The 21,083-nt window shown below is 50.7% G+C and overlaps 1 protein-coding gene across 1 annotated transcript in view; it reads right to left on the reverse strand.

Annotated features, from left to right (window-relative positions):
* Window positions 1–266: 266 nt before the first annotated feature.
* Window positions 267–21,083, reverse strand: part of MROH8 (maestro heat like repeat family member 8) — a 61,254-nt gene continuing 40,437 nt past the window's right edge. The window contains exons 12-24 of the mRNA XM_062204172.1: window positions 17,416–17,576; window positions 16,619–16,754; window positions 15,500–15,690; window positions 13,829–13,966; window positions 13,444–13,558; window positions 12,640–12,780; window positions 11,394–11,558; window positions 10,218–10,373; window positions 8,012–8,134; window positions 6,603–6,702; window positions 6,237–6,302; window positions 2,149–2,320; window positions 267–398 (exon numbers count right to left, since the gene is read on the reverse strand). Of these exons, the coding sequence (XP_062060156.1) occupies window positions 2,172–2,320; window positions 6,237–6,302; window positions 6,603–6,702; window positions 8,012–8,134; window positions 10,218–10,373; window positions 11,394–11,558; window positions 12,640–12,780; window positions 13,444–13,558; window positions 13,829–13,966; window positions 15,500–15,690; window positions 16,619–16,754; window positions 17,416–17,576 (1,641 nt within the window). The 3' untranslated portion in view covers window positions 267–398; window positions 2,149–2,171. The remainder of the gene's footprint in view (window positions 399–2,148; window positions 2,321–6,236; window positions 6,303–6,602; window positions 6,703–8,011; window positions 8,135–10,217; window positions 10,374–11,393; window positions 11,559–12,639; window positions 12,781–13,443; window positions 13,559–13,828; window positions 13,967–15,499; window positions 15,691–16,618; window positions 16,755–17,415; window positions 17,577–21,083) is intronic.

A 21,083-nucleotide genomic window follows, 5' to 3' on the forward strand; every position in this document is an offset into this window, starting at 1 on the left:
AGAATTAAAAAAATATTCTTCAAGAATAACCACTACTCTTTGCTCTAACCCTACTCTCTGTATAGAATAGGATGTGCATTACCCTATTTACAAAGTAAAGTACATCAACAACTTGTAGGTGGGAAGTGTTCAAGCTTCATATTTGGGAAGTGATTTGAGGTGTATTATCACTTTACAACATGTGTCTGATGACGAGTTCAGCCAGTAGGTTCATTGTAGAGTAGAACTGGATTTATTCACGCTACAGGGCACGAGCAGACCAGAGAAGAGCAGCACAGACAAGTCAAGGAAGTGGGCTGTGGGACCAGAGTACTTGGCTTTCAACCCTACATTTGCCATTTTCTAGTTGTGTGACCTTGGGCAAGTCAATTTCATGTTCAATTCCACAGCTTCTCCATCTGCAAAATAGAGATAATAATACATGGAGTGGTTACAAACATTGGAAGAGTTAATTATATATTGTGCTTAGAGTTTGGCTTATTGCAAGAACTCAATAACATTATTCATTTTACTGGATAATTCACAAAATGAAATAGTTCTGAAGTCGAGGTTAGAATTGGTTGCATGTAGTAAGATGAAGGAGAGTTTGGTGAGGTATGCATGTACTCAGATGTGCTCTTTGTGTTGAAGGCTGGCATCTCAACGTCTTCTTGCTCTGTCTAGGGGTGAAGATTTACTCCATCAGGCAACTCCTAATAGCCCAGATGTGAAGACCTCTCTTGGAAGGTGATCCCTTTTCTTTTTTTTTTTTTTTTTTTGACAGGCAGAGTGGACAGTGAGAGAGAGAGACAGAGAGAAAGGTCTTCCTTTTGCCGTTGGTTCACCCTCCAATGGCCGCTGCGGTTGGCGCGCTGCGGCCGGCACACCGCGCTGATCCGATAGCAGGAGCCAGGTACTTATCCTGGTCTCCCATGGGGTGCAGGGCCCAAGCACTTGGGCCATCCTCCACTGCACTCCCTGGCCACAGCAGAGAGCTGGCCTGGAAGAGGGGCAACCGGGACAGAATCTGGTGCCCCGACCGGGATTAGAACCCGGTGTGCCGGCGCCGCAAGGCGGAGGATTAGCCTAGTGAGCCGCAGCGCTGGCCAGGAAGGTGATTCCTTTTGAAGCCACACTTGGCATAAGGTCAATCCCTCAAAATAAATCCAACGTACTATGAATTACAGGGAAATCTGCTGTCATCTGTGTCTTGGAAGTGGGATGGGGGTGGAACGGTGGGAAATGGAGTAATAAGTATTCATATTGCTCATTTCATTGCTCAACAAAAACTGAACGCAGTTCACCATGGAATACTATCTGTCTTTCATCTGCCAGTTGTCCCATTTCCTATGCTGCCTCCAAGGGGCCTCTCCTCACCCTAGGGAGTTGAGCTCTGGCTCTCTGCTTATGTTCCTTAACCAAACAGGAGCCCAGGAATTAGACTGACAGTGACCATTTCTCATCACTGCAGCATGTCTCTTGGGGTTTCCCCCTTCCACACGCAGCAATCAATGTATTTGGCTGACACAAACGAATCTCTCTGAAAATTTCTCTCTCCATCTAAGCTTAAAGCATACAATGGGAACACAGCTAAGGATAGTTCACATCTGAGAGCCATCAGCAAACCTGTCAGCAGTTGTAGGAGGGGCAATCAAAAAAATGGGGAAGGAGTGGAAACCTCGCAAACATTGGGATGGATTTAATGGGATACCTCTTGCCATGTGTTTTCTTGCTTGAAGATTGTTAAGGGAAGGAGAAAGGCCAGCCAAAAAGGATTTTATAAAACATGTCATTAAACATGAAACTGGAAGAATGGATTTCATTTTCTTCCTAAGACTGACAGTTAGGTAGGCTGGGCCTTGACCAAAGGGCTGACAATGCTGACACTGCAATATTAACATGTACTTGGAGCCTCTTCTAAAGCGATCCTAGACCTGTTTGTCAAGCTAGAACTTTATGGATGTTCTGCTGTGCTCAGAATATTTTCACTGTTTCTGCAAATGTAAACCAAAAGCTGCTCTCCTTTGTATATCCAAACCCCTTAAGGGTTTTGACAGTTAGAAGGGATTGAATGGGTGTAGGTAGCTTCATGCTGGCATTGCTTAAGTCTGAAAAAAAGGTGGGGGGGCATTAGTTGCTTCCATGGTTTCTGAAAGGATCAGCTTTTACCTGATGTTGCCTGCCTTGCACTCTTAGGCAGGGTGACAGCCCATGCGCTTCCTCAACCAGCAAACTGTCTGCTCAGATTCTGGCTCAGTCCTCGTCCTCTGCACTTGGAATAGAGCCTGGGAGGCGATCATGCGCAGAGAGGGCTCAGGGTCATGCAACAGAATTCTCAGATCTGAGTGGCAAGAAAACCCAGGTTGGAGTTGAAGGCTCTGAGTTCTATAGAAATGAACACCGCTCTAGACACCAAACAGCCAACATGCCTCAACAGGCGAGGTCAAAGGCCAACTTTTTCTATATCTCTAAAAGTTTGTATATTATATTGGTAGATGAATTCCAATTTTCATCTAGAAAACCTACTAGTTTCTGAATTGCTAAATATTTCCCTCTTTTTTAATAATCATATAACAAATAATCTACCAAAATTGAATTATCTGAAGCTGCCAAGTCATGTCTAATGTTAATCTCCAAGTTCCTGTGTCAATCCCATATGTAATTCTTTTTCCTTTTTTTAAAGATTCATTTACTTGAGAAGCAGAGTGACAGACAGACAGACAGACAGAGAGCTCCTTCAACCACTGGTTCACTCCCCCAAATGCCCTAACAGTCAGGTTTGGGCCAGGCAGAAGTCAGAAGCCAAGATCTCCATTGGATCTCCCACATGGGTGACAGAGACCTAAGCACTTGGGCTATCATCCACTGTTTTCTCAGGTACATTAGCAGGAAGCTGGATCAGAAGCAGAGGACGTGGGTCTTGACCCAGAGCTCCAGTATGGGAAGCTCCAGTATGGGAAGTAAGCAGCAGTTTGTTATAATTATTCCGACTTAAGTTATTATTTTGAATGTATATCTTCTGGTCTTTTTCTGTGAATTTATTACATATGCATGCTTTTATTTATTTATTTGAGAGGTGGAGAGACACAGAGAAAGATAAGAGAGACTTTTCCTATCTGCTAGTTGACTAGGGCTGGGCTGCGCCAAAAATGGAATCCAGGAACCCACTCCAGGTCTCTCATGTGGGTGATAGGAATCCAATTACTTGAGCCATCACTGCTGCCTCCCAGGGTCTGCATTGGCGGGAAGCTGGGCTCAGGCATCCAACCTCAGCGTCCTAACCAGCATTTTAATGCCTAGGCCAAACATCTGACCCCTATGCTTTTAGTTTTTGTCCAGATGGAACCAGGTGACTTAATAATTGCATGTCTTATTTAGTAATATCATTTATCTGAGTCATTTAAAAATTCTATAATATTTTTCATGGCTATATCTGACTCTATAATACAGATATTATATAATTTAATTCCCTATCTTTTCCAATCTAGAATACTTCTCATTTTCACTATTCTAAATAACACTGAAATGAACATTCTTGTAGCTATTTCTATTTATTTATTTATTTATTTATTTATTTTTGACAGGCAGAGTGGACAGTGAGAGAGAGAGAGACAGAAAGGTCTTCCTTTACCGTTGGTTCACCCTCCAATGGCCGCTGCAGCCGGTGCACCGCGCTGATCCAAAGCCAGAAGCCAGGTACTTCTCCTGGTCTCCCATGCGGGTGCAGGGCCCAAGCACTTGGGCCATCCTCCACTGCACTCCTGGGCCACAGCAGAGAGGTAGACTGGAAGATGGGCAACTGGGATAGAATCCGGCACCCCGACCAGGACTAGAATCCAGTGTGCCGGTGCTGCAGGTGGAGGATTAGCCTATTGAGCTGCAGCGCCGGCCTATTTATTCTTACAAGTTAAATTCTCTAGGAGTAGGATAAGCCAAAGTATACATTTATTTTAATAAGTTTGAGGGACCAGCACTGTAGTGTAGTGGTAAAACCACTGTCTGCAGTGCTGGTATCCCATATTGATGCTGGTTTGAAACCCAGTTGTTCCACATCCTGTCCAGCTCTCTGTTATGGCCTGGGAAAGCAGTAGAAGATGGCCCAGGTGCTTGGGCCCTTGTACCCGTGTGGGAAACCCAGAAGAAGCTCCTGGCTCCTGGCTTCAAATCGACCCAGCCCCAGCCATTACGGCCATTTGGGGAGTGAACCAGCTGATGGAAGACTTCTCTCTCTTCTCCTTGCCTCTGCCTCTCTGTAACTCTGCCTTTCAAATAAATAAATAAATCTTTTTTTAAAAAGTTAAAAAATAGAATCATACTATGCTAATATTTAAAATATATAAATTAGAGTAAAGAGTTATTTGGGATTTTAATTGGTTCTCAAAGTAGCATTTAAGATTGTGACTTAGCATTTCATGGCATTTTCTAACTGAAAGAACACATCTTTATTTTTTTTCTTTAAGGGTTTATTTATTTATTTGAAAGAGTTAAAGAGAGGGAGACACATAGAGAGAGAGAGGTCTTCTGTTTGCTGGTTTACTCTTCAAGTGGCTGCAAAGGCCAAAGCTGAGCCAGGCTGGGGCCAGGAAACAGAAGTTTCATCCGGGTCTCCATGTGGTACAGGAGACCAAGAACTTGAGCTACCTTCCGCTGCTTTTCTCAGGAGCAGTAGCAAAGAGCTGGATCAGAAGTGGAGCAACTGGGATTCAAACCAACACCCATATGAGATGCTAATGTCACAGGTGGTGGCTTTACCCACTACTACAACCCCGGTCCCTGGAACACTTAAGTGAGAGTGAATAATTGAGCACTACATCTGCAGAGTTGTAGAATTATAGAAAGTTTTCACTTGTTAACAATTCAGGAAGTCATTTATAGGACTATAAAACATCTCTAGTGCCACGCCCTACCTGCCACCCTATAGGACCATGGCTTCTGGAAAAGTGCTACAGAGGTGGGTGTTGTGGCACAGCAGATTAAGTCACCCCTTGGGATGCTCACGTCCCACATCAGAGAGCTGATTCAAATCCTGGCTCCTCTGCTTCTGATCCAACTTCCTGCTAACCAACCGGGGAGGCAGCAGATGACAGCTCAAGTGCTTGGGTCCCTGCCACCCACACGGAAGACCCAGATGGAGGTCTGGGCTCAGCCTGGTCCAGCCCTGGCTGTTTGGGGCATTGGGGAGTAAAAAGAAGATGGAAGTTCTTGCTCTCTGTCTCTCTCTGTTGTTTATTTTCATCTACTGAAAATCAGAGCTTTTTTTTTTTAAAGGTACTGCTGTAGTCCTCTCTGTTATGCCTGTAAGACATCATCATAACCAACTAGCATACTTCTTTCTTTCTCTTAAGATTTTATTTATTTGAGAGGCAGAGTTAGAGATGGAGAAAGAGGTTTTCTGTCCACTGGTTCACTCCCTAGGTGGCCGCAAAGGCCTGAGCTGGGCTGATCCAAAGCCAGGAGCCAGGAGCTTCCTCTGGGTCTCTCACATGGGCGCAGGGGCCCAAGCACGTGGGCCATCTTCCACTGCTCTCCCAGGCCACAAGCAGAGAAGGGAAGAGGAACAGCCAGGACATGAACCAGAGCCCATATGGTACTCCAGCACCACAGACGTAGGCTCAGTCTACTATGCCACAGCACTGGCCCCTATTTCTTTCTTTTTAGAAAAGATTTATTTGTTTGAAAGTCAGCATTACAGAGAGAGAAGGACAGAGACAGACTGATAGAGAAAGAGAGAGAGAGAGAAAATCTTCCATTTGCTGATTCACTCCCCATTTGGCTACATGGGACTGGGACTGGGCCAGACAGGTCTTCCATGTGGGTGCAGGGGCCCAAACACTTGGGCCACCCCCCACTGCCTTTCTCAGGCCATTAGCAAGGAGCTGGATCGCAAGTGGAGTAGCCGGAACTTGAACAGGCACCCATACGGGATGCCAGCTTCGGAGGCAGTGGCTTTACCCGCTACGCCAGAGCACTGGCTAAGATAGTATTTCTAAGTAATGTCGTATTTCCTGACAGATAAAGTTTAAGAACTGTTCCTTGAGACAGTCATCAAAGTTGGTTTCCTGAAATACGGGGTCATATCCTTTCCTCAGACTGGACGAGATTGTCCTTTGGCTGGAGTCCGCAGGGGCTGCCCTGCTGCAGGTTATCAGCCTTTCTGGCCACCAGGGTCTCAGCCGGACAGCACAACTGGCCACAGGCACACATCAGATGCCTTCCAACCCAAGGGGCGCCCCACAGACAAGGGCTTCAGCACTCACCGTCCTCTATCCAGCCAGTGCCCTGCGACTGGAGCTCACTGCGATCCATGTACTTTGCAAAGAGCCCTAAAGGCAAGATAAAGTCAGTGAGTCTGTGAGCTTCCTTTCACTTTTGGAAGTTGATACCTATGTGTTTCTATCACTGAGCCGTCTAAGCAGCCGACAGCACCGGCCTTTAACAATGAGGCAGAGTCAGAAAACTGGACTTCTCAGTGCCTGGTGGTTACCTACAGGCGATACAGCCTCTTTCTCCTAGGAGTATTTTCCAGGTCATCTTCATAAGCACGGAAATACCCAACCCAACAACGCAGCTTGGGAAAGTACGCCATACGAGTGACTATAGCAACGAAAGGATTTTCTTTGTACCTACAAACAAGACCGCAGTTCTTCTGATGGGAAGTTTGGCATCCTTGGAGTACATCAATGTTTGGGCAAGGATGTTAATTTTCCCCTTGCATTTTTTTCCCTAAGTGGGGAAAAAAGTAAGAGTATAAAGCAGTGAAGTAGCAGCACTACTTGATCAGCCTCAGAACAGTCTCCAGGGCAGGGACTCCACCAGTGTTTGAGTTGCAATGGAGTTGACTAATGAATATGAGGCTTAACGCATCTCACAGCGCAAGGGTGAGGAACGTCTGGCCCTGCCAATGTAACCACAGGCTGGACTGGACTTGAAATTCAACAAATCTACAGCAGGCTCATTCTTTAAGCTGATAATTTTGTACAGCCTGCCAATGATGTTAGAGATGCAAATGGCCATTGGGAGAAAAAAGTTTCCCCACCCCTGCGACAAAGTTACATCCACCGAATACCACGGGCTTGCAGCCACAGGTTGTGCCTGGGATGCTTTCCAAGTCATTTTAGCTTCTCTGTGTCACAGTCAGTCTGTTCCCCATTCTGTGAACTCTGCAGCCAGGAGCTCCTTCCTGACCATTTGCTGGCCTGACCTCACCCGGCTCCCAGCACTCTGCAGGTATGCCGCGCCTGGCGTGTATCATTTCCTTTTTTTTTTCAGGCAGAGTTAGACAGTGAGAGAGAGAGAGAGAGAAAGAAAGGTCTTCCTTCCATTGGTTCACCCCGCAAGTGGTCACTACGGCCAGTGCGTTGCACGCGGATCCGAAGCCAGGAGCCAGGTGCTTCCTCCTGGTCTCCCATGTGGGTGCAGGGCCCAAGCACTTGGGCCATCCTCCACTGCCTTCCCGGGCCACAGCAGAGAGCTGGACTGGAAGAGGAGCAATCGGGACAGAATCTGGCACCCCAACTGGGACTAGAACCCGGGGTGCTGGCACCACAAGCAGAGGATTAACCTTGTGAGCTGCGGCGCCGGCCTGGATCGTTTCCTAACCTGAGTTGCTACTTAGTTTTCCACAGAGGTTTTAGCTGGCAAGCTCCTCTCAGGAAGTCTGAGTCCTGGAGTCCTCCGTGGCCTGTTGTGCACTGGATGCGTCACACTTCCTGGATGCATGAGTGCAGCTCTCACTGGAGCTCTTGCAAGATCAGGCAAGATCACGTCCTAGCAGGCTGACGTGGGATGCTGGGGCTCTGTGAGCTCAGCGGTCTGTTTTGTGAACAGACTGTTTTGGTGGCAAAAGAAAGTAAATGTGTGACTTTAGCAGGAGAAACTGTAGAGAAACAGATCCACAGTGCAAAAAACAGTTCACAGGTACCCAGTGCTGGTGTGAAAGGGATGGGAAATGTGTCCCGCACGCCGCATTCTCTCATTAAAGACAGCGGCAGAAGGAACTCGGCACGGCATCACGCGGAAGAGGCTCACTTACGAAGAATCTGCAGATCGTCCCGACCTCCGTGGGTCTGAGGCACCAGGGATCTTTGCAGTACACTTCTGGGGGCAGCTTCCACTTCAGGAACGTGGCGCAGATGCCGAGGACTCGCCTGCTCTCCTGTGAGAGGGGACTCTGGGTCAGCCTCTGCTAACGTGTTTTGGCTGAGGGAGCCTTTCTTCAACAGAGCAGACGCTGAGGGCTGCTGGGAAAAGCTGAGATGCAGAAAGAGCCCAGGGGAAGTGCGGGGACGGATGAAAAGGAACCAGAATCCTGTCCTCCTCCTGCTCCCACACAGTCCCGGAAGGGAAAGGGAATCCATAGCTTGTCCCAGGCTCTGGTGTCAGGCCAAAGTGATGGCCACCAGATGTGACACCTGCTCTGGCGACTGGGGCAGGGATCCCCACTCCCCTACCCCCAGACGCGGGCTCCAGCCACACTTCCTGCTCCTCTGATGGTTTTCTGCACAGGAAGTGCAGCTCCTGACTTCTGACTGTGCTGCCTCTGGGTTGGAAGCAACCTGAGAAGGAAGTATGTGCCATGCCGCAGCACTGTCATACTGGGAACTTGAAAACAATGGATCTGTCCAGGAATAGGAGAACGGGCTAAGCTGTGGGCTAGTCACATGCCAGAATTCTAGACAGCAGTGAAAGTAAGTGGATGAACTCCTAAATACAATGTTAAAACCTATCAAGATATTGAAGGATTTATAGAATGATACCATATACAAAGTTTTAAAACAGGAAAAATAAGACCATGGCAATGATAAGAAAAAAATTCAGGATAGTATTTCGTTCTAAGAGGAATTCAGCTGGAGACAGGAGGGTGATTCAGTCCTGTGTCATTCTGAGAGTGGCCCGCAGCTGCATGGGTGTTTATTATGTTCTCTCTGCCAGCTGTCCTCAAACCCATTTTATCCTGGAGCTCTCCTCTCTGCTTAGATACCCTCAGGATTGCCTGGAAGACATGGCTAGCAGTTGTTTGAGGTTTAAAGGCAAGTAAACCCCAGGCCTTGGCTGCTCTATACCTTGCCTGACTGCCAAGGACCGATGGGGCAGCAGCGGGCCAGGAGCGGCCCATCAGCACTGCCACGCATTGTAACCCCTACAAGGGGTGCTTGGAAACTCTGCTCTCCATTTCCTGGGGTATGAAATAGTTCATATTTATGGTGCTAGGGCCATAAATTTCCCCCTTTAAAGGTGGCTTCTAACGTGTGGGACAGTACTAAGAGGGTGACATTCCCAGCTGTCCACCCCCAGGTCCACCCCCTACCAACTCCAGACGAGGATGGGTAAATGGAAACCCTTATGGCAAAAACCTTGGAAAACTAAAGCGTAGCAAAGGCTTCCCCAGATTGTCAGAGAAGCCACTGTCTTTGACTTGGCCCCAACATAGTCTATTTATCTCAAGGCCGAAAGGTAGTTCTTAAAGGCAAAGAAGAAAGGTAACAGAACATTCTCATTGTTGGGGCTGGCCCTGCGGCATAGTAGGCTAAGCCTCCGCCTGCAGCGCCGGCATCCCGTATAGGTGCCGATTCATGTCCCCGCTGCTCCTCTTCCAACCCAGCTCTTTGTTTATGGCTGGGAAAGCCCAGCTGAGTTGAGCATTATGTGTGGGGTCCTGTGCTAGGCTGAACATCAGAGTACAGCTACAGAGAGGATACCGCATTGTTCTTACCCACAAAGGGCCATGTCGGTTTGCTTTTATCCATCTGAGAGGCAAAGAAAGGCCAAAAGGTGTGTGTGTGGGGTGGGGGGGTTCTCCCATCTGCTGGTTTACTCCCCAAATGCCCGGAACAGCTGGGGCTGAGCCAGAGCAGAGGCTGGCATCTAGGGACTCAATCAGGTCTCTCCCATGGTGGCAGGGATCCAATCACTTGACCTATCACTGCTGCCTTCCAGGGTCTGAATTCTCAGTAAATAGGAATCAGGAATCAGGTACTCCCATATGGGACATGGGTATTTTAATTTCTAGGCTAAATGCTCACCCTGGAAAAGGGCGATGCTTTGCTATATAGAAATAAAGAGTAAGATTTTTCCCACTATTCACTTGGGCAAGAGTAACTGCCAAGTGGCTTGGAGAAAACGGGGAGCACAGAGGGCACCACGAAGTCCTGCCCTTCCAGGATGTGCGTGCTTATCCGCAGTGCTGGCCCTGGCTCTGCAGTCATTCTGGGCTGGAGGAAGGTGACAGCGGACACTACCTCAGCGACTGTGTCAGTGTCGTCCTGAGAATACAGCAGCAGCGGCACCAGGCTGCCCAGGACTTGGCTTTCCACGCCCTTCTTATCTGTGCACTTCACGGACTTTACGGCAGCTCCAAAGAGGGTCATGGAGAAGTGGTGCACGTCAGGTCTCGCCTAGGAAGGGAGCATCCGAAGGGAAGCCGCTCACCATGTGTGCTCACGCCCAGCTCGCACAAGCTCTGGCCGGGCTCAAGTGTCAGTCTCAACCCGAGCCTATGAAGCCGCATTTGAGGCCAAGGAATCAAACACATGCAGCCAAAGCCAGACCCGCTCTGTGGCACTGCCTGTTCTCTCTATAGATGATAAGGAGGCACAGGTCCACCAAAGCTTGTGCCCAGTACTGGTGTGGACTGTTCATAGAAATTCTAGCCTTAGCACCCCCTTCCGTGGGCGCTGGCCATGGTGTTCCACGTATTCTTTTGGAAAAATTTTTGGGATTTGAGACAGGGACATAAGTATGATCTACCACCTTGATCCGGATTGTTCCTTGTAAGGAAAGAGAATCCTACTACGCACACTCCTTCTCCACCCCACGAAGCAGGGTATTAACGTGCTACCAAGCTTCTGTCTCGGGCTTTTTATTTTTTATTTTTTTATTTTTATTTATTTTTTTTTTTTTGACAGGCAGAGTGGACAGTGAGAGAGAGACAGAGAGAAAGGTCTTCCTTTTTGCCGTTGGTTCACCCTCCAATGGCCGCCGCGGTAGCGCGCTTCGGCCGGCGCACCGCGCTGATCCGATGGCAGGAGCCAGGTGCTTCTCCTGGTCTCCCATGGGGTGCAGGGCCCAAGCACTTGGGCCATCCTCCACTGCACTCCCTGGCCACAGCAGAGAGCTGGCCTGGAAGAGGGGCAACCGGGACAGGATCGGTGCCCCGACCGGGACTAGAACCCGGTGTGCCGGCGCCGCAAGGCGGAGGATTAGCCTAGTGAGCTGCGGCGCCGGCCTATTTTTTATTTTTTTGACCAGAAACCCAATAAGCCTTATCGACATCATAGGATTTGTGGAAGGAGATCTGAATGTACCCTGAAAGCAGAAAGTATTATATAAAATATGGGGTGCTTATTACTGCTTCTTCTACTCCCTGCTGGGCCAAGGGCCCTCCCCCAGGAGCGTCTCTCCTCCCACTGTCGTACGTCACCAAACAAGGAGAACACAGTCCGCATCAGGGATGCCAAGGTGGTGGGATCCATTGTCTTGACAACGTGCAGCAGGATCTGGATGGCCAGCAAGACGATCCTCTTGTCGGCCTCGCACAAGCAGTCCATGATGTACGGCAGCAGGCGGCTGAGGTCTTCCTGCTGTGTGGCCACAGAGAGCGCATCTGCACCTCTCCCTGTGCTTCCTCAGTCCCCAGTGCGGGCTGGAGCTTCCCCAGCACTGCTGGTCTCTCAGGATCAGCAGGCCTGACACGCACAGGCAGCGGCAGGGCAGCTATGAGCGATCTCCCAGGGCCTAAGTGGGACTCCGTGAGGGAGGTCCAAGGAGATGGACTTAGCCTTCCTGTAAGGAAGGGCTCCTCGGACACAGAGAAAACGGCTCAGGTCATGGGAGGGGTCCCCAACATGGAAGGGATCCAAATAGAGGCTCAAAGATCCCTTGGCAAGAATCTGAGCCGAATCTGACTAGGGACCCCAACAGGCCCTTCCCATTCTGAACTGGAGTCTGCTCTGTTGAACATCCTAAAAGGAAGCAGTCTCAGGTCTTTCAAGTTTAAAACATACGGGTAAAAAAGTAACTGGACTAAAACAACAAAACAAACGTATCCTCTCAACCAGAGTTGACCTGTGGTAACCTTGGTCATTTTGACTTCAGGAACATATGTGTATTTTTAAATGAAAGCTCTAGAACTCAAGTGACAAATCTGAAGTCTCAAGGGTTAATCGTCTCTTCCGACTGTGGCCTATTTTCTAGCCGCAGTCTAGACCTGTGGAAAGTGAGCCCTGTCCAACGTGTGTGCCAGGGATCTCGCTCGTGGGCGATGAGATCTTCAGGGCTGCCCAGTGGCCCAGGTCTACATGGTGTGAGCCTGGCCCCACCGAGGCCCTGTGAGGGAGCTCACAACAAAAAAGGACCCCGGACTGCTGCCCAGGTTGTGATCATGAGTCACCTCCCACACAAACTGCGGCTTCAAATCTCACACATGTATGTGACTCGGACTTGGTTATTTCTGCTTATTTTGTTGATTTTTTAATAGCACTCTACAATGCTTAGGTACAAAATAAAAAATGGCACGGAAGGACAGGCAGGGAAGGAGCCCTTCTCCCCATCTCCTGCCCCCATGCCACCCACTCCCGCTCCTCAGCCGCCACCTCTCTTGTGGTGACCTTTGTGGGACGCCTCATTGTGACATAGGAAAAGCAGGGTCTGGGGGCCCCCTACCATCTCCTGGTGTCTGACGAGGTTGTGCAGCCCTCTCAGGGCAAGGATTCTGAAGAGATCATTTCCACAGTGTAGCCATTCTCTCAGGCGGGCCATGGAGTAGACGCCAGGCAGGCGCTTAGCCACTGGACTCTGGAGCAGCTGAAAGAACCCGGAGATCAGCCACAGAAATGACCGCTGATCCCCTTCTCATGAGGGGAGCTACCCTGCCCCTGACCCACTAACACCTATTCTCTACAGGGGCCCGTGCTATGGTGTAGCGCGTAAAGCTGCCGCCTGCAGTGCCGGCATTCCATATGGGCACCAGTTTGAGTCCTGGCTGCTCCACTTCTGATCCAGCTCTCTGCTATGGCCTGGGAAAGCAGTAGAAGACAGCCCAAGTCCTTGAACCCCTGCACCCTTGTAGGAAATCCAGGAGAAGCTCCTGGCTCCGGATCAGCACAGCTCCAGCCATTGTGACCAATTGGAGAGTGAACCAGAGGATGGAAGACCTCTCTCTCCCTGCCTCTCTTCTCTCTCTGTGTAACTTTGACCTTCAAATAAATAATAAAACCTGAAAGGAGAGGAGAGGAGAGGAGAGGAGAGGAGAGGAGAGGAGAGGAGAGGAGAGGAGAGGAACCTCTGCAGAGCAGCACACACACGACAGGGTGGGGGGCGGCTGAAAAACGTGTGCAAAGGCTTTAAACTGGAACCTGAACAGAGCCTGTCCTGCGCACCTGCCGTGGCTCGGCCTGTCCTGCCTCAGACAGGAAAGCCGTCGGCGTGGCTTTCCAGGCTTCCTGGACCCCACGGGGCCAGCCTTACCTCCACAAAAAAGCCTGCAGCGGTGAGCTGGTGCTTGTCGTTCCCTCGGTGGAGCAGAGGGACCAGCAAGTACATGACCTTGTGTGCCAGCAGGTGATTTCTTTCCAGCAGTGTACTGCCAAACAGAAGGCGACAGAGGGCTCAGGGACTCTCCGAGACGCTGTCTCCCGGGGGAGAGGGGAGCGGGAGCACATGGTCTCAGGGCTGGGGCCCCGGATGTTTTGGGGCAGCTTCAGGGACATGGGCAGGGAGGGCAGGGCATTCGGGAAACGTGCCCCTCCTTTGATGAGAAGATTGTGGATTCTTATGTGCTGTGACGACCGACAAGGGACACCAGACCAAACCAACCCTGACTTAAAGCTGGTGGTTCATGCACGAGCCTTACTTGGCAAGGAGAAACACTCCCTGAAGATGGCAGTCACTTCCACCCAGAAGACTCCAGCCCCTGTTCCTTTCAATGGTGTAGAACTCCTGCCAGCACAGTGTTCTGAGGAGAAGCGTCTTTGTGGCCTGCAGGGCGAGGCTAAATCAAAGGAAACCAGAAGGGGGGATACAGGAGGTGCCTCCAGCCCCCAGCACCCGATGGCCCCGCACCACTCACGGACAGCCGCTCGGCTCTAGCTCTCTCCCTCCAAGATTCCCTAGACTCCTAACACTCTGAGGGCTGCAGAGATCCTTCACTGTACACGTTCTAGGCATAAAGAAATGTAGATTTTGCTTCCCCAGGAATTTGGGAGGAAATCTGAAAAGAAGGATCTGGGGTGCCAACCAGATACCTACTGTTTTTTTCACCTTCAGCTTTATTGAGATAAAATTTACACCCCGTAACACTGATTACTGGGGCCAGCATTGTGGCGCGACAGGTGAGGCCGCAGTTTGTGATGCCGGCATTCCGTATCAGAGCGCCGGTTCTGAGTCCTGGCTACTCTGCTTCTGATCCCGCTTCCTGCGAATGCGGCTGGGGCGGCAGTGAAAAACGGCCCAAGTGCCTGGGCCCCTGCCACCAGTGTGGGAGACCCAGATGGGAGCTCCTGGCTCCTGGCTTCAGCCTGGTCCAGCCCCACTGTTGCTGCCATTTGGGGAATGAACCAGCAGAAGTTCTCTTTCTTTGTTTCTCCCTCTCCCTGACGCTCAGCCTTTAAGTAAATAAATAAATCTTTAAAACAAACACCAGATCCCTCGTTGCCCAACACTGTGGACACAGCATCAAAGGGTCATGAAGCTGGACAGGTCCTCGGGGGGTAACCTGCTTGACCTTCTCATTTACAGATAAGGAACAGATTTGCCCAGGGTCCACAGCTCATCAAGGGGACAAATGTGAACGAGAAGTCAGGCTCCCTCGGTTCCCTGAGTCTCTTATTCTTTTTCCTTTTTTTTTTTTTTTTTTTTGACTAGCAGAGTGGACAGTGAGAGAGAGAGACAGAGAGAAATATCTTCCTTTGCCGTTGGTTCACCCTCCAATGGCTGCCACGGCCGGCGCACTGCAGCCAGCGCATCACGCTGATCCAAAGCCAGGAGCCAGGTGCTTCTCCTGGTCTCTCATGCGGGTGCAGGGCCCAAGCACTTGGACCATCCTCCACTGCACTCCCGGGCCACAGCAGAGAGCTGGACTGGAAGAGGGACAACCGGGACAGAATCCAGCGCCCCGACCGGGACTAGAACCCGGTGTGCCGGCGCCGCAGGCAGAGGATTAGCCTGTTGAGCTGTGGCGCCAGCCAAGAGCCTCTTATTCTTGAGAAGCTACAGTATAGCACTTCCTCTGAGACAATCCAGGCAGCACAGCAACACTGAGAGATTTCTTTTGAGACCGTAATGGGGAACGAAAAGTCTCCCTGCACACAAGGAAGCAGAAATGGAAGTTCTGCTTGCCTTGGTCTCTCCTGGGTCTGCGAGGAGGGGGCTGGCGGGCCCTCGCCTGTCACGGTGCAGGGCATCTAGCTCCAGACAGCTAAATCACTGCTCGGGGACAATGGAACCCAGGACCCCCAGGGAAAGCCAGCCAGATCCCCGGGCAACAGCAGGTTTCCCACCGCGGTGAAATCCCAAAGGCCAGTACCACAAAGGGGTGACCTCTGACGACATTTCCCGCCCTGTGTAGAGGCCACTGGGGATGGCGACGTCGGACATGCTGAGGCCAATGCTGTGGTGAACCTGGACGAGCAGGGTCATGAGGAGCTGAGGGAGGAGTCGGAACGTCGCTGCCCGGAGCCTGTTGCCCACGAACACCTCATAGAGGGCGTTTGTCGCCTGTGGAGAAAGGCACAGAGCAGAACTGAGCACCTGCCAGCCCCCAGCCTCACTTCGGCTCCGCTTCGCCGGAACGCGCTTTCTGGTTCCAGGATCCCAGAGCACAACAGCAGGGCCATCAGTCTAGGGACACGAAAGTGAAGGGGAAGGAGGAAGAGTGAAGCAGGCACTGAGAGCTGTCAAGTGGGGGCCGGCCCTGCGGCACAGGAGGGTAAGTCACTGTCTGCGATGCTGGCACCCACGTGAGCGCTGGTTCGAGTCCCAGCTGCTCCACTTCCAATCCAGCTCCCTGCTGACACACCTGGGAAAGCAGTGGAGGATAGCACAAGAGCTTGAGCACCTACACCCTCGTGGGAGACCTGGAAGAAGCTCCTGGCTCCTGATTGGCTCAGCTCCGGCCACTGCGACCATTTGAGGAGCGAACCGGCTGAAGGCAGACCCCTCTCCCTGTCTCTCCCTCTCTTAGTCTGAAACTATGCCTCTCAAGTAAATAAATAAATCTTTAAAAAAATAATCCCAAGACTATGTGACAGAGACTGCATAGCCTGCAGTCTAAAACATTCACCAGCAGTCCTCTACAGGATCAGCTTGCCGCCCCTGCTCACGGCCCCCTCGGCTTTCTGTTTTGTACATCCTGCGTGATTTCAACACGTGCTTCATGAATGTGTATTATCTGTTACCTATGATGACAAGCACATTTTGAAAGGGCGAGGGGAGGAACGTTCACAACGTGTTCAGGCATCCTGCTTCCCTCACCGTCCCCAGCTCGATCCATGCCGCTCCTTGGTTGACAGGATGGCTTCAAGACCAACCACAGAGGCGCCCTCGGGGGAACACCACCAGCAGCGCTCTCCAGAGGGGGCGGCAGCGGCAGCGCCTGGCGCGGGAGCTTGTGGGCTGCAGGGGGCGGCGGGGCGCCTCGGCTTACCGCCACAGCCATGTAGGCCATCTTCTCCCGGGCAGGCACGTTGTGGTATTTCTGCAGCTTCCTCAGAAGCCGCCACAGAATCCAGGTCGTGCTGGGCAGCTCCACCTGCAGGTTCCTCCACAGCTCGGCCAGGTGCCTAGAGATCCCAACGGGCACGCGCGTGCAGGAGAGTGGCTTAACCCCGGCCTGTCACGCCCCTAACCTCCCCAGAGACCTCCTGCAAGCCTCTCTGCTTAGTTTTTCAGGTTACCCGATAACTCACTCTCTGACTTCCTAACAGTCACTCCCAAGGCTTTATTGAATCAAGACATCAAGGCCATTCATCAACCATGCAGTCCCGACACTCCCCATCACACGCTCCCGGCCACGGCTACCCCCGACCGCTCACCTTCACCAAACCAAACCAACCATGGGCTCCAGCTCCCTGCTGATGCTCCTGAGAAAGCAGTTACAGATGGCCCAAGTGCTTGGGCCCCTGCACCCACGTGGGAGACCCGGAGGAGGCTCCTGGCTCCGGATTGGCTCAGGTCTGGCTGTTGTGGACATTTGGGAAGTGAGCCAGCGGTTGGAAGACCTCTCTCTCTGTCTCTGTCTCTACCTCTCTCTGTAACTCCTTCAAATAAATAAAATAAATTTTTTTTTTTAAAAAGTCTTCATTCTGGATTTCGTGGGCCGTTCCCTTACGTTGAGGCATCATATTCTGATTAACACCAGGGGTATATCTCTCTTATCTCACGGGATTTTTGAGGGCAACCACATTCCACAAAACTGAGCTGAGGCCACCAGGGCTCTGTTACCTGTCATATGGCACCGGGTGACACAGCAGGTGGCTGAGCACCGTGTCCGTGTACTTGGGCCTGGAGATGAACAGACTCACGGTATGGATGATTTGCTGGCGCACTCTAGGCTGGCTGATGATGGACAGTCGGGCACAGATAACTCCCATGATTTCCGGCACCTGGGGAGGAAAAAACCACTAAGACCTCAGTCCTGTGGGACACTCATGGCTTCTGAGGATGCTGGGGCCGTTCTCGAAAGGCCATAGGAATGGCTTTTTTAACAATGTTTTTCTTTTTTCTTTTCAAAAAAGATATATTTATTTATTTGAAAAGGCAGAGTTACAGAGAGGGAGGGAGGGAGGGAGAGAAGGGAGGGAGGGAGGGAGGGAGGAGAGGAGAGGAGAGGAGAGGAGAGGAGAGGAGAGGAGAGAAGAGAAGAGAAGAGAAGAGAAGAGAAGAGAAGAGAAGAGAAGAGAAAGAGGTCTTCCATCCACTGGTTCACTCCCCAGATGACCGCAATGGCCGGAGCTGAGCCGATCTGAAGCTGGGAGCCAGGAGCTTCTTCTAGGTCTCCCATACTGGTGCAGGGGCCCAAGCACTTGGGCCATCATCTACTGCTTTCCCAGGCCAAATCAGAGAGCTGCATTGGAAGTGGAGCAGCTGGGACTCGAACTGGCGCCCATATGGGATGCTGGCCCTATAGGCAGCGGCTTAACCCACTACGCTAAGGTTCTGGCCCCTAAAAATTGTTTTTTCTTTAAAAACATTTATGATCAAAACTATTTACAGCACGTCTGTATATAAAGTGATTCAGCAGAATATATACACAAAGATGCTAATAATGTGTTTCTGAGTGATCCTAGATACATTTTTTGCTTCTACATTTTTCTAATTTTAACTCAAAGATTATGTATTGGCTTTTTTTTTCAAAGATGTATTTATTTATTTTTGAAAAGCACAGTGACAGAGAAAGAGATCTACCATCTGCTGGTCACTCCCCCAAACAACACTCAGCAAATTAGCAGGGAGGCCAGCGCTGCGGCTCAATAGGCTAATCCTCCGCCTTGTGGCGCCGGCACACCGGGTTCTAGTCCCAGTCGGGGTGCCGGATTCTGTCCAGGTTGCTCCTCTTCCAGGCCAGCTCTCTGCTGTGGCCCAGGAGTGCAGTGGAGGATGGCCCAAGTGCTTGGGCCCTGCACCCCATGGGAGACCAGGAGAAGTACCTGGCGGCTCCTGCCATCGGATCGGCGCGGTGCGCTGGCCGCGGCGGCCATTGGAGGGTGAACCAATGGCAAAGGAAGACCTTTCTCTCTGTCTCTCTCTCTCTCACTGTCCACTCTGCCTGTCAAAAAAAAAAAAAAAAAAAAATTAGCAGGGAGCTGGGTTGGAAAGGGAGCGGCCGGGACTGGAATCAGCATTCCGAGATGGGATGACGGCATTCCAAGTGGTGGGTAACCCACTGTGCCACATCGCCTGCCATCGCAAGGAAGCCTTTCCACCCTGGCCTTCCTCCCACGGACGCTATCAGCTCAGGTGAAGAACACGGGAGCTCTTTGGCTTTCGTCCCTTTCCCGCCCACAGACTCACTCATGGCTTCGAGTCCCTGAAACGTCAGCCTCTCAGACGCAAGCTCTCGGGAACCTTATCTACGATGGCTGTCACCCACACCAGCGGCCAGAAACTGCCTTAAGGATGGGTACAGGATACAATTCTGGCCAAGGAAACAAGGGCAAACCTCCTGGGGGTTTCTGGCAAAGGTTTTCCTCCCTGAGTGAAGGGGCAGGAGGAAGGCGATGCGTTTCTTCTTGCTGGAGACAGTCTTACTACTCATCCATCTGAAATGGCTGCCACTTCCTGTGGGCCGTGCCAACAGGAGAAGCAGAACGACGGAAAAGCCCCCGAGTCACTGAGGACACGGCTGCGTCACGAATCAATCCTGGAAATCCTTCCTAGTGCGTAGGCTACCGATGCTCTGGTGAGGCTTCTAGCAGTTGATGTCTTTTGCCGCCGAGACCACTCAGCTGACACAAGTGTCCATCTCACTACGTGCTCACCACACTGCTCTTTTTGCTGTTCTAATAGGTGAAAAAATGAGTTCTCATTATTTTTAAGTCATTTATGATTTTTTTTTTTGCCAACATAATTGTGCAAGTCCAGTGGATTTCAAGGCTCTCTTCCGTGTTCCTCAGGTCTGCTCCCCAGAGACAATTTCTTTCATCCCTTTACCTCTTTCAGTACATCCTTCTACACTCTGGATGATAGATTTTTTATTTCCTCTTTTTCTTGCTGTTCTTCCTCTCTTTTAAAAGTAAATCTTTATTTGAGAGGCAGAGAAACAAAGAGACAGATGCAGAGCGAGAGTGAGCTTCCATCTGCTGGCTCACTCCAAAAGTGCCTGCAATGGCTCTCATCTGGGGGGCAGGGACCTAATGGTAACTGGATCCTTCACCACTGCCTACAAGGTCTGCAAAGCAGGAAGCTGGAGTCAGGAGCGAGCCAGGCACCAAAGCCAGGCATGCTCCGCCAGGGGATGCAGGCATCTGAGCTGGCGCCTTAGCCTCTAGGCCAAAAAATGACCTCCATTGTACTTTCTTTATACACCAGATTCAGATCAATTCTCGTATTTTAAGAGAAGTCTGAGGGGCTGGCATTGGGAGACAGCAGGTTAAATGCTGCTTGTGATTTCCACCATCCCACAGCAGAGTGCTGCCGTGAGTCCTGGCTGCACTGCTTCTGATCCAGGTTCCTGTTAATGTATTTGGGAAAGCAGTGCATGAAGGCCTAAGTACTGGGTCCCCTGTCACTCACATGGAAAACCAGGATGGAGGTCCCAGTCCTGACTCCAGCCTGGCTCGGGCTCAGCTGCCGTGATCATCTGAGGAGTGAACCAGTGAATGGAAGCTCTCTCTCCCCCCACCTCTCTCTCTCTCACTGTCTCTGTCTCTGTCTCTTCCTCACTCTCTGATGCTCTTTCAAATAAGGTAAATAAATGAATCCTAAACAAACAAAAAATTTAAGGGCCAGTCTTGCGGTATAGGAAGTTAGGCCACTGCCAATAACATTGGGATCCCATATGAACACTAATTCCAGTCCTGGCTGCTCCACTTCTGATCCAGCTCCCTGCTGAAGTGCCTGGGGAAGCGGCAGAGGCTGGCTCAAGTGCTCTGGCCCCTTCCCCACGTGGGAGACCTGGAGGAAGCTCCTGGCTCCTGGCTTTGTTCTGGCCCCAGTCCTGGCCATTGTAGTCATTTGGCGAGTGAACCAGTGGATTAAAGATCTCTCTCTGTCTCTCCCTTTCTCTCTGTAATTCTGCCTTTCAAATAAATAAATCTTTTTTTTTTTTAAATAAGGTAAGTCTGCCTCTTTCTAGAGTCACATGGGTGGCACGTGTCCCAGGCAACATCTTAACTACTGAGCCAAACACCTTTTTTTTTTTTTTTTTTTTAAAGGTGGATGCCTTTAACCCCTTGGGGTAAGTGTCTAACTTGAAGTAACATCCCCATATGTGTTAATTACATCTCCCCAGGGGCTGCTGCTTATGATACCATATCAGCGTGCAAGTTCAAGCCCAGGCTGCTCTGCTTCCAATCCAGCTTCCTGCTAATGTGACGGGGAAGGCAGCAGACGGCTCAAGTGCCAGGGCCCCTGCCACCCACAGGGAGCTTCCTGGCTTCAGCCTGGCCCAG

The sequence above is a fragment of the Lepus europaeus genome, chromosome 10, assembly GCF_033115175.1.
Source record: "Lepus europaeus isolate LE1 chromosome 10, mLepTim1.pri, whole genome shotgun sequence".
NCBI lineage: Eukaryota > Metazoa > Chordata > Mammalia > Lagomorpha > Leporidae > Lepus > Lepus europaeus.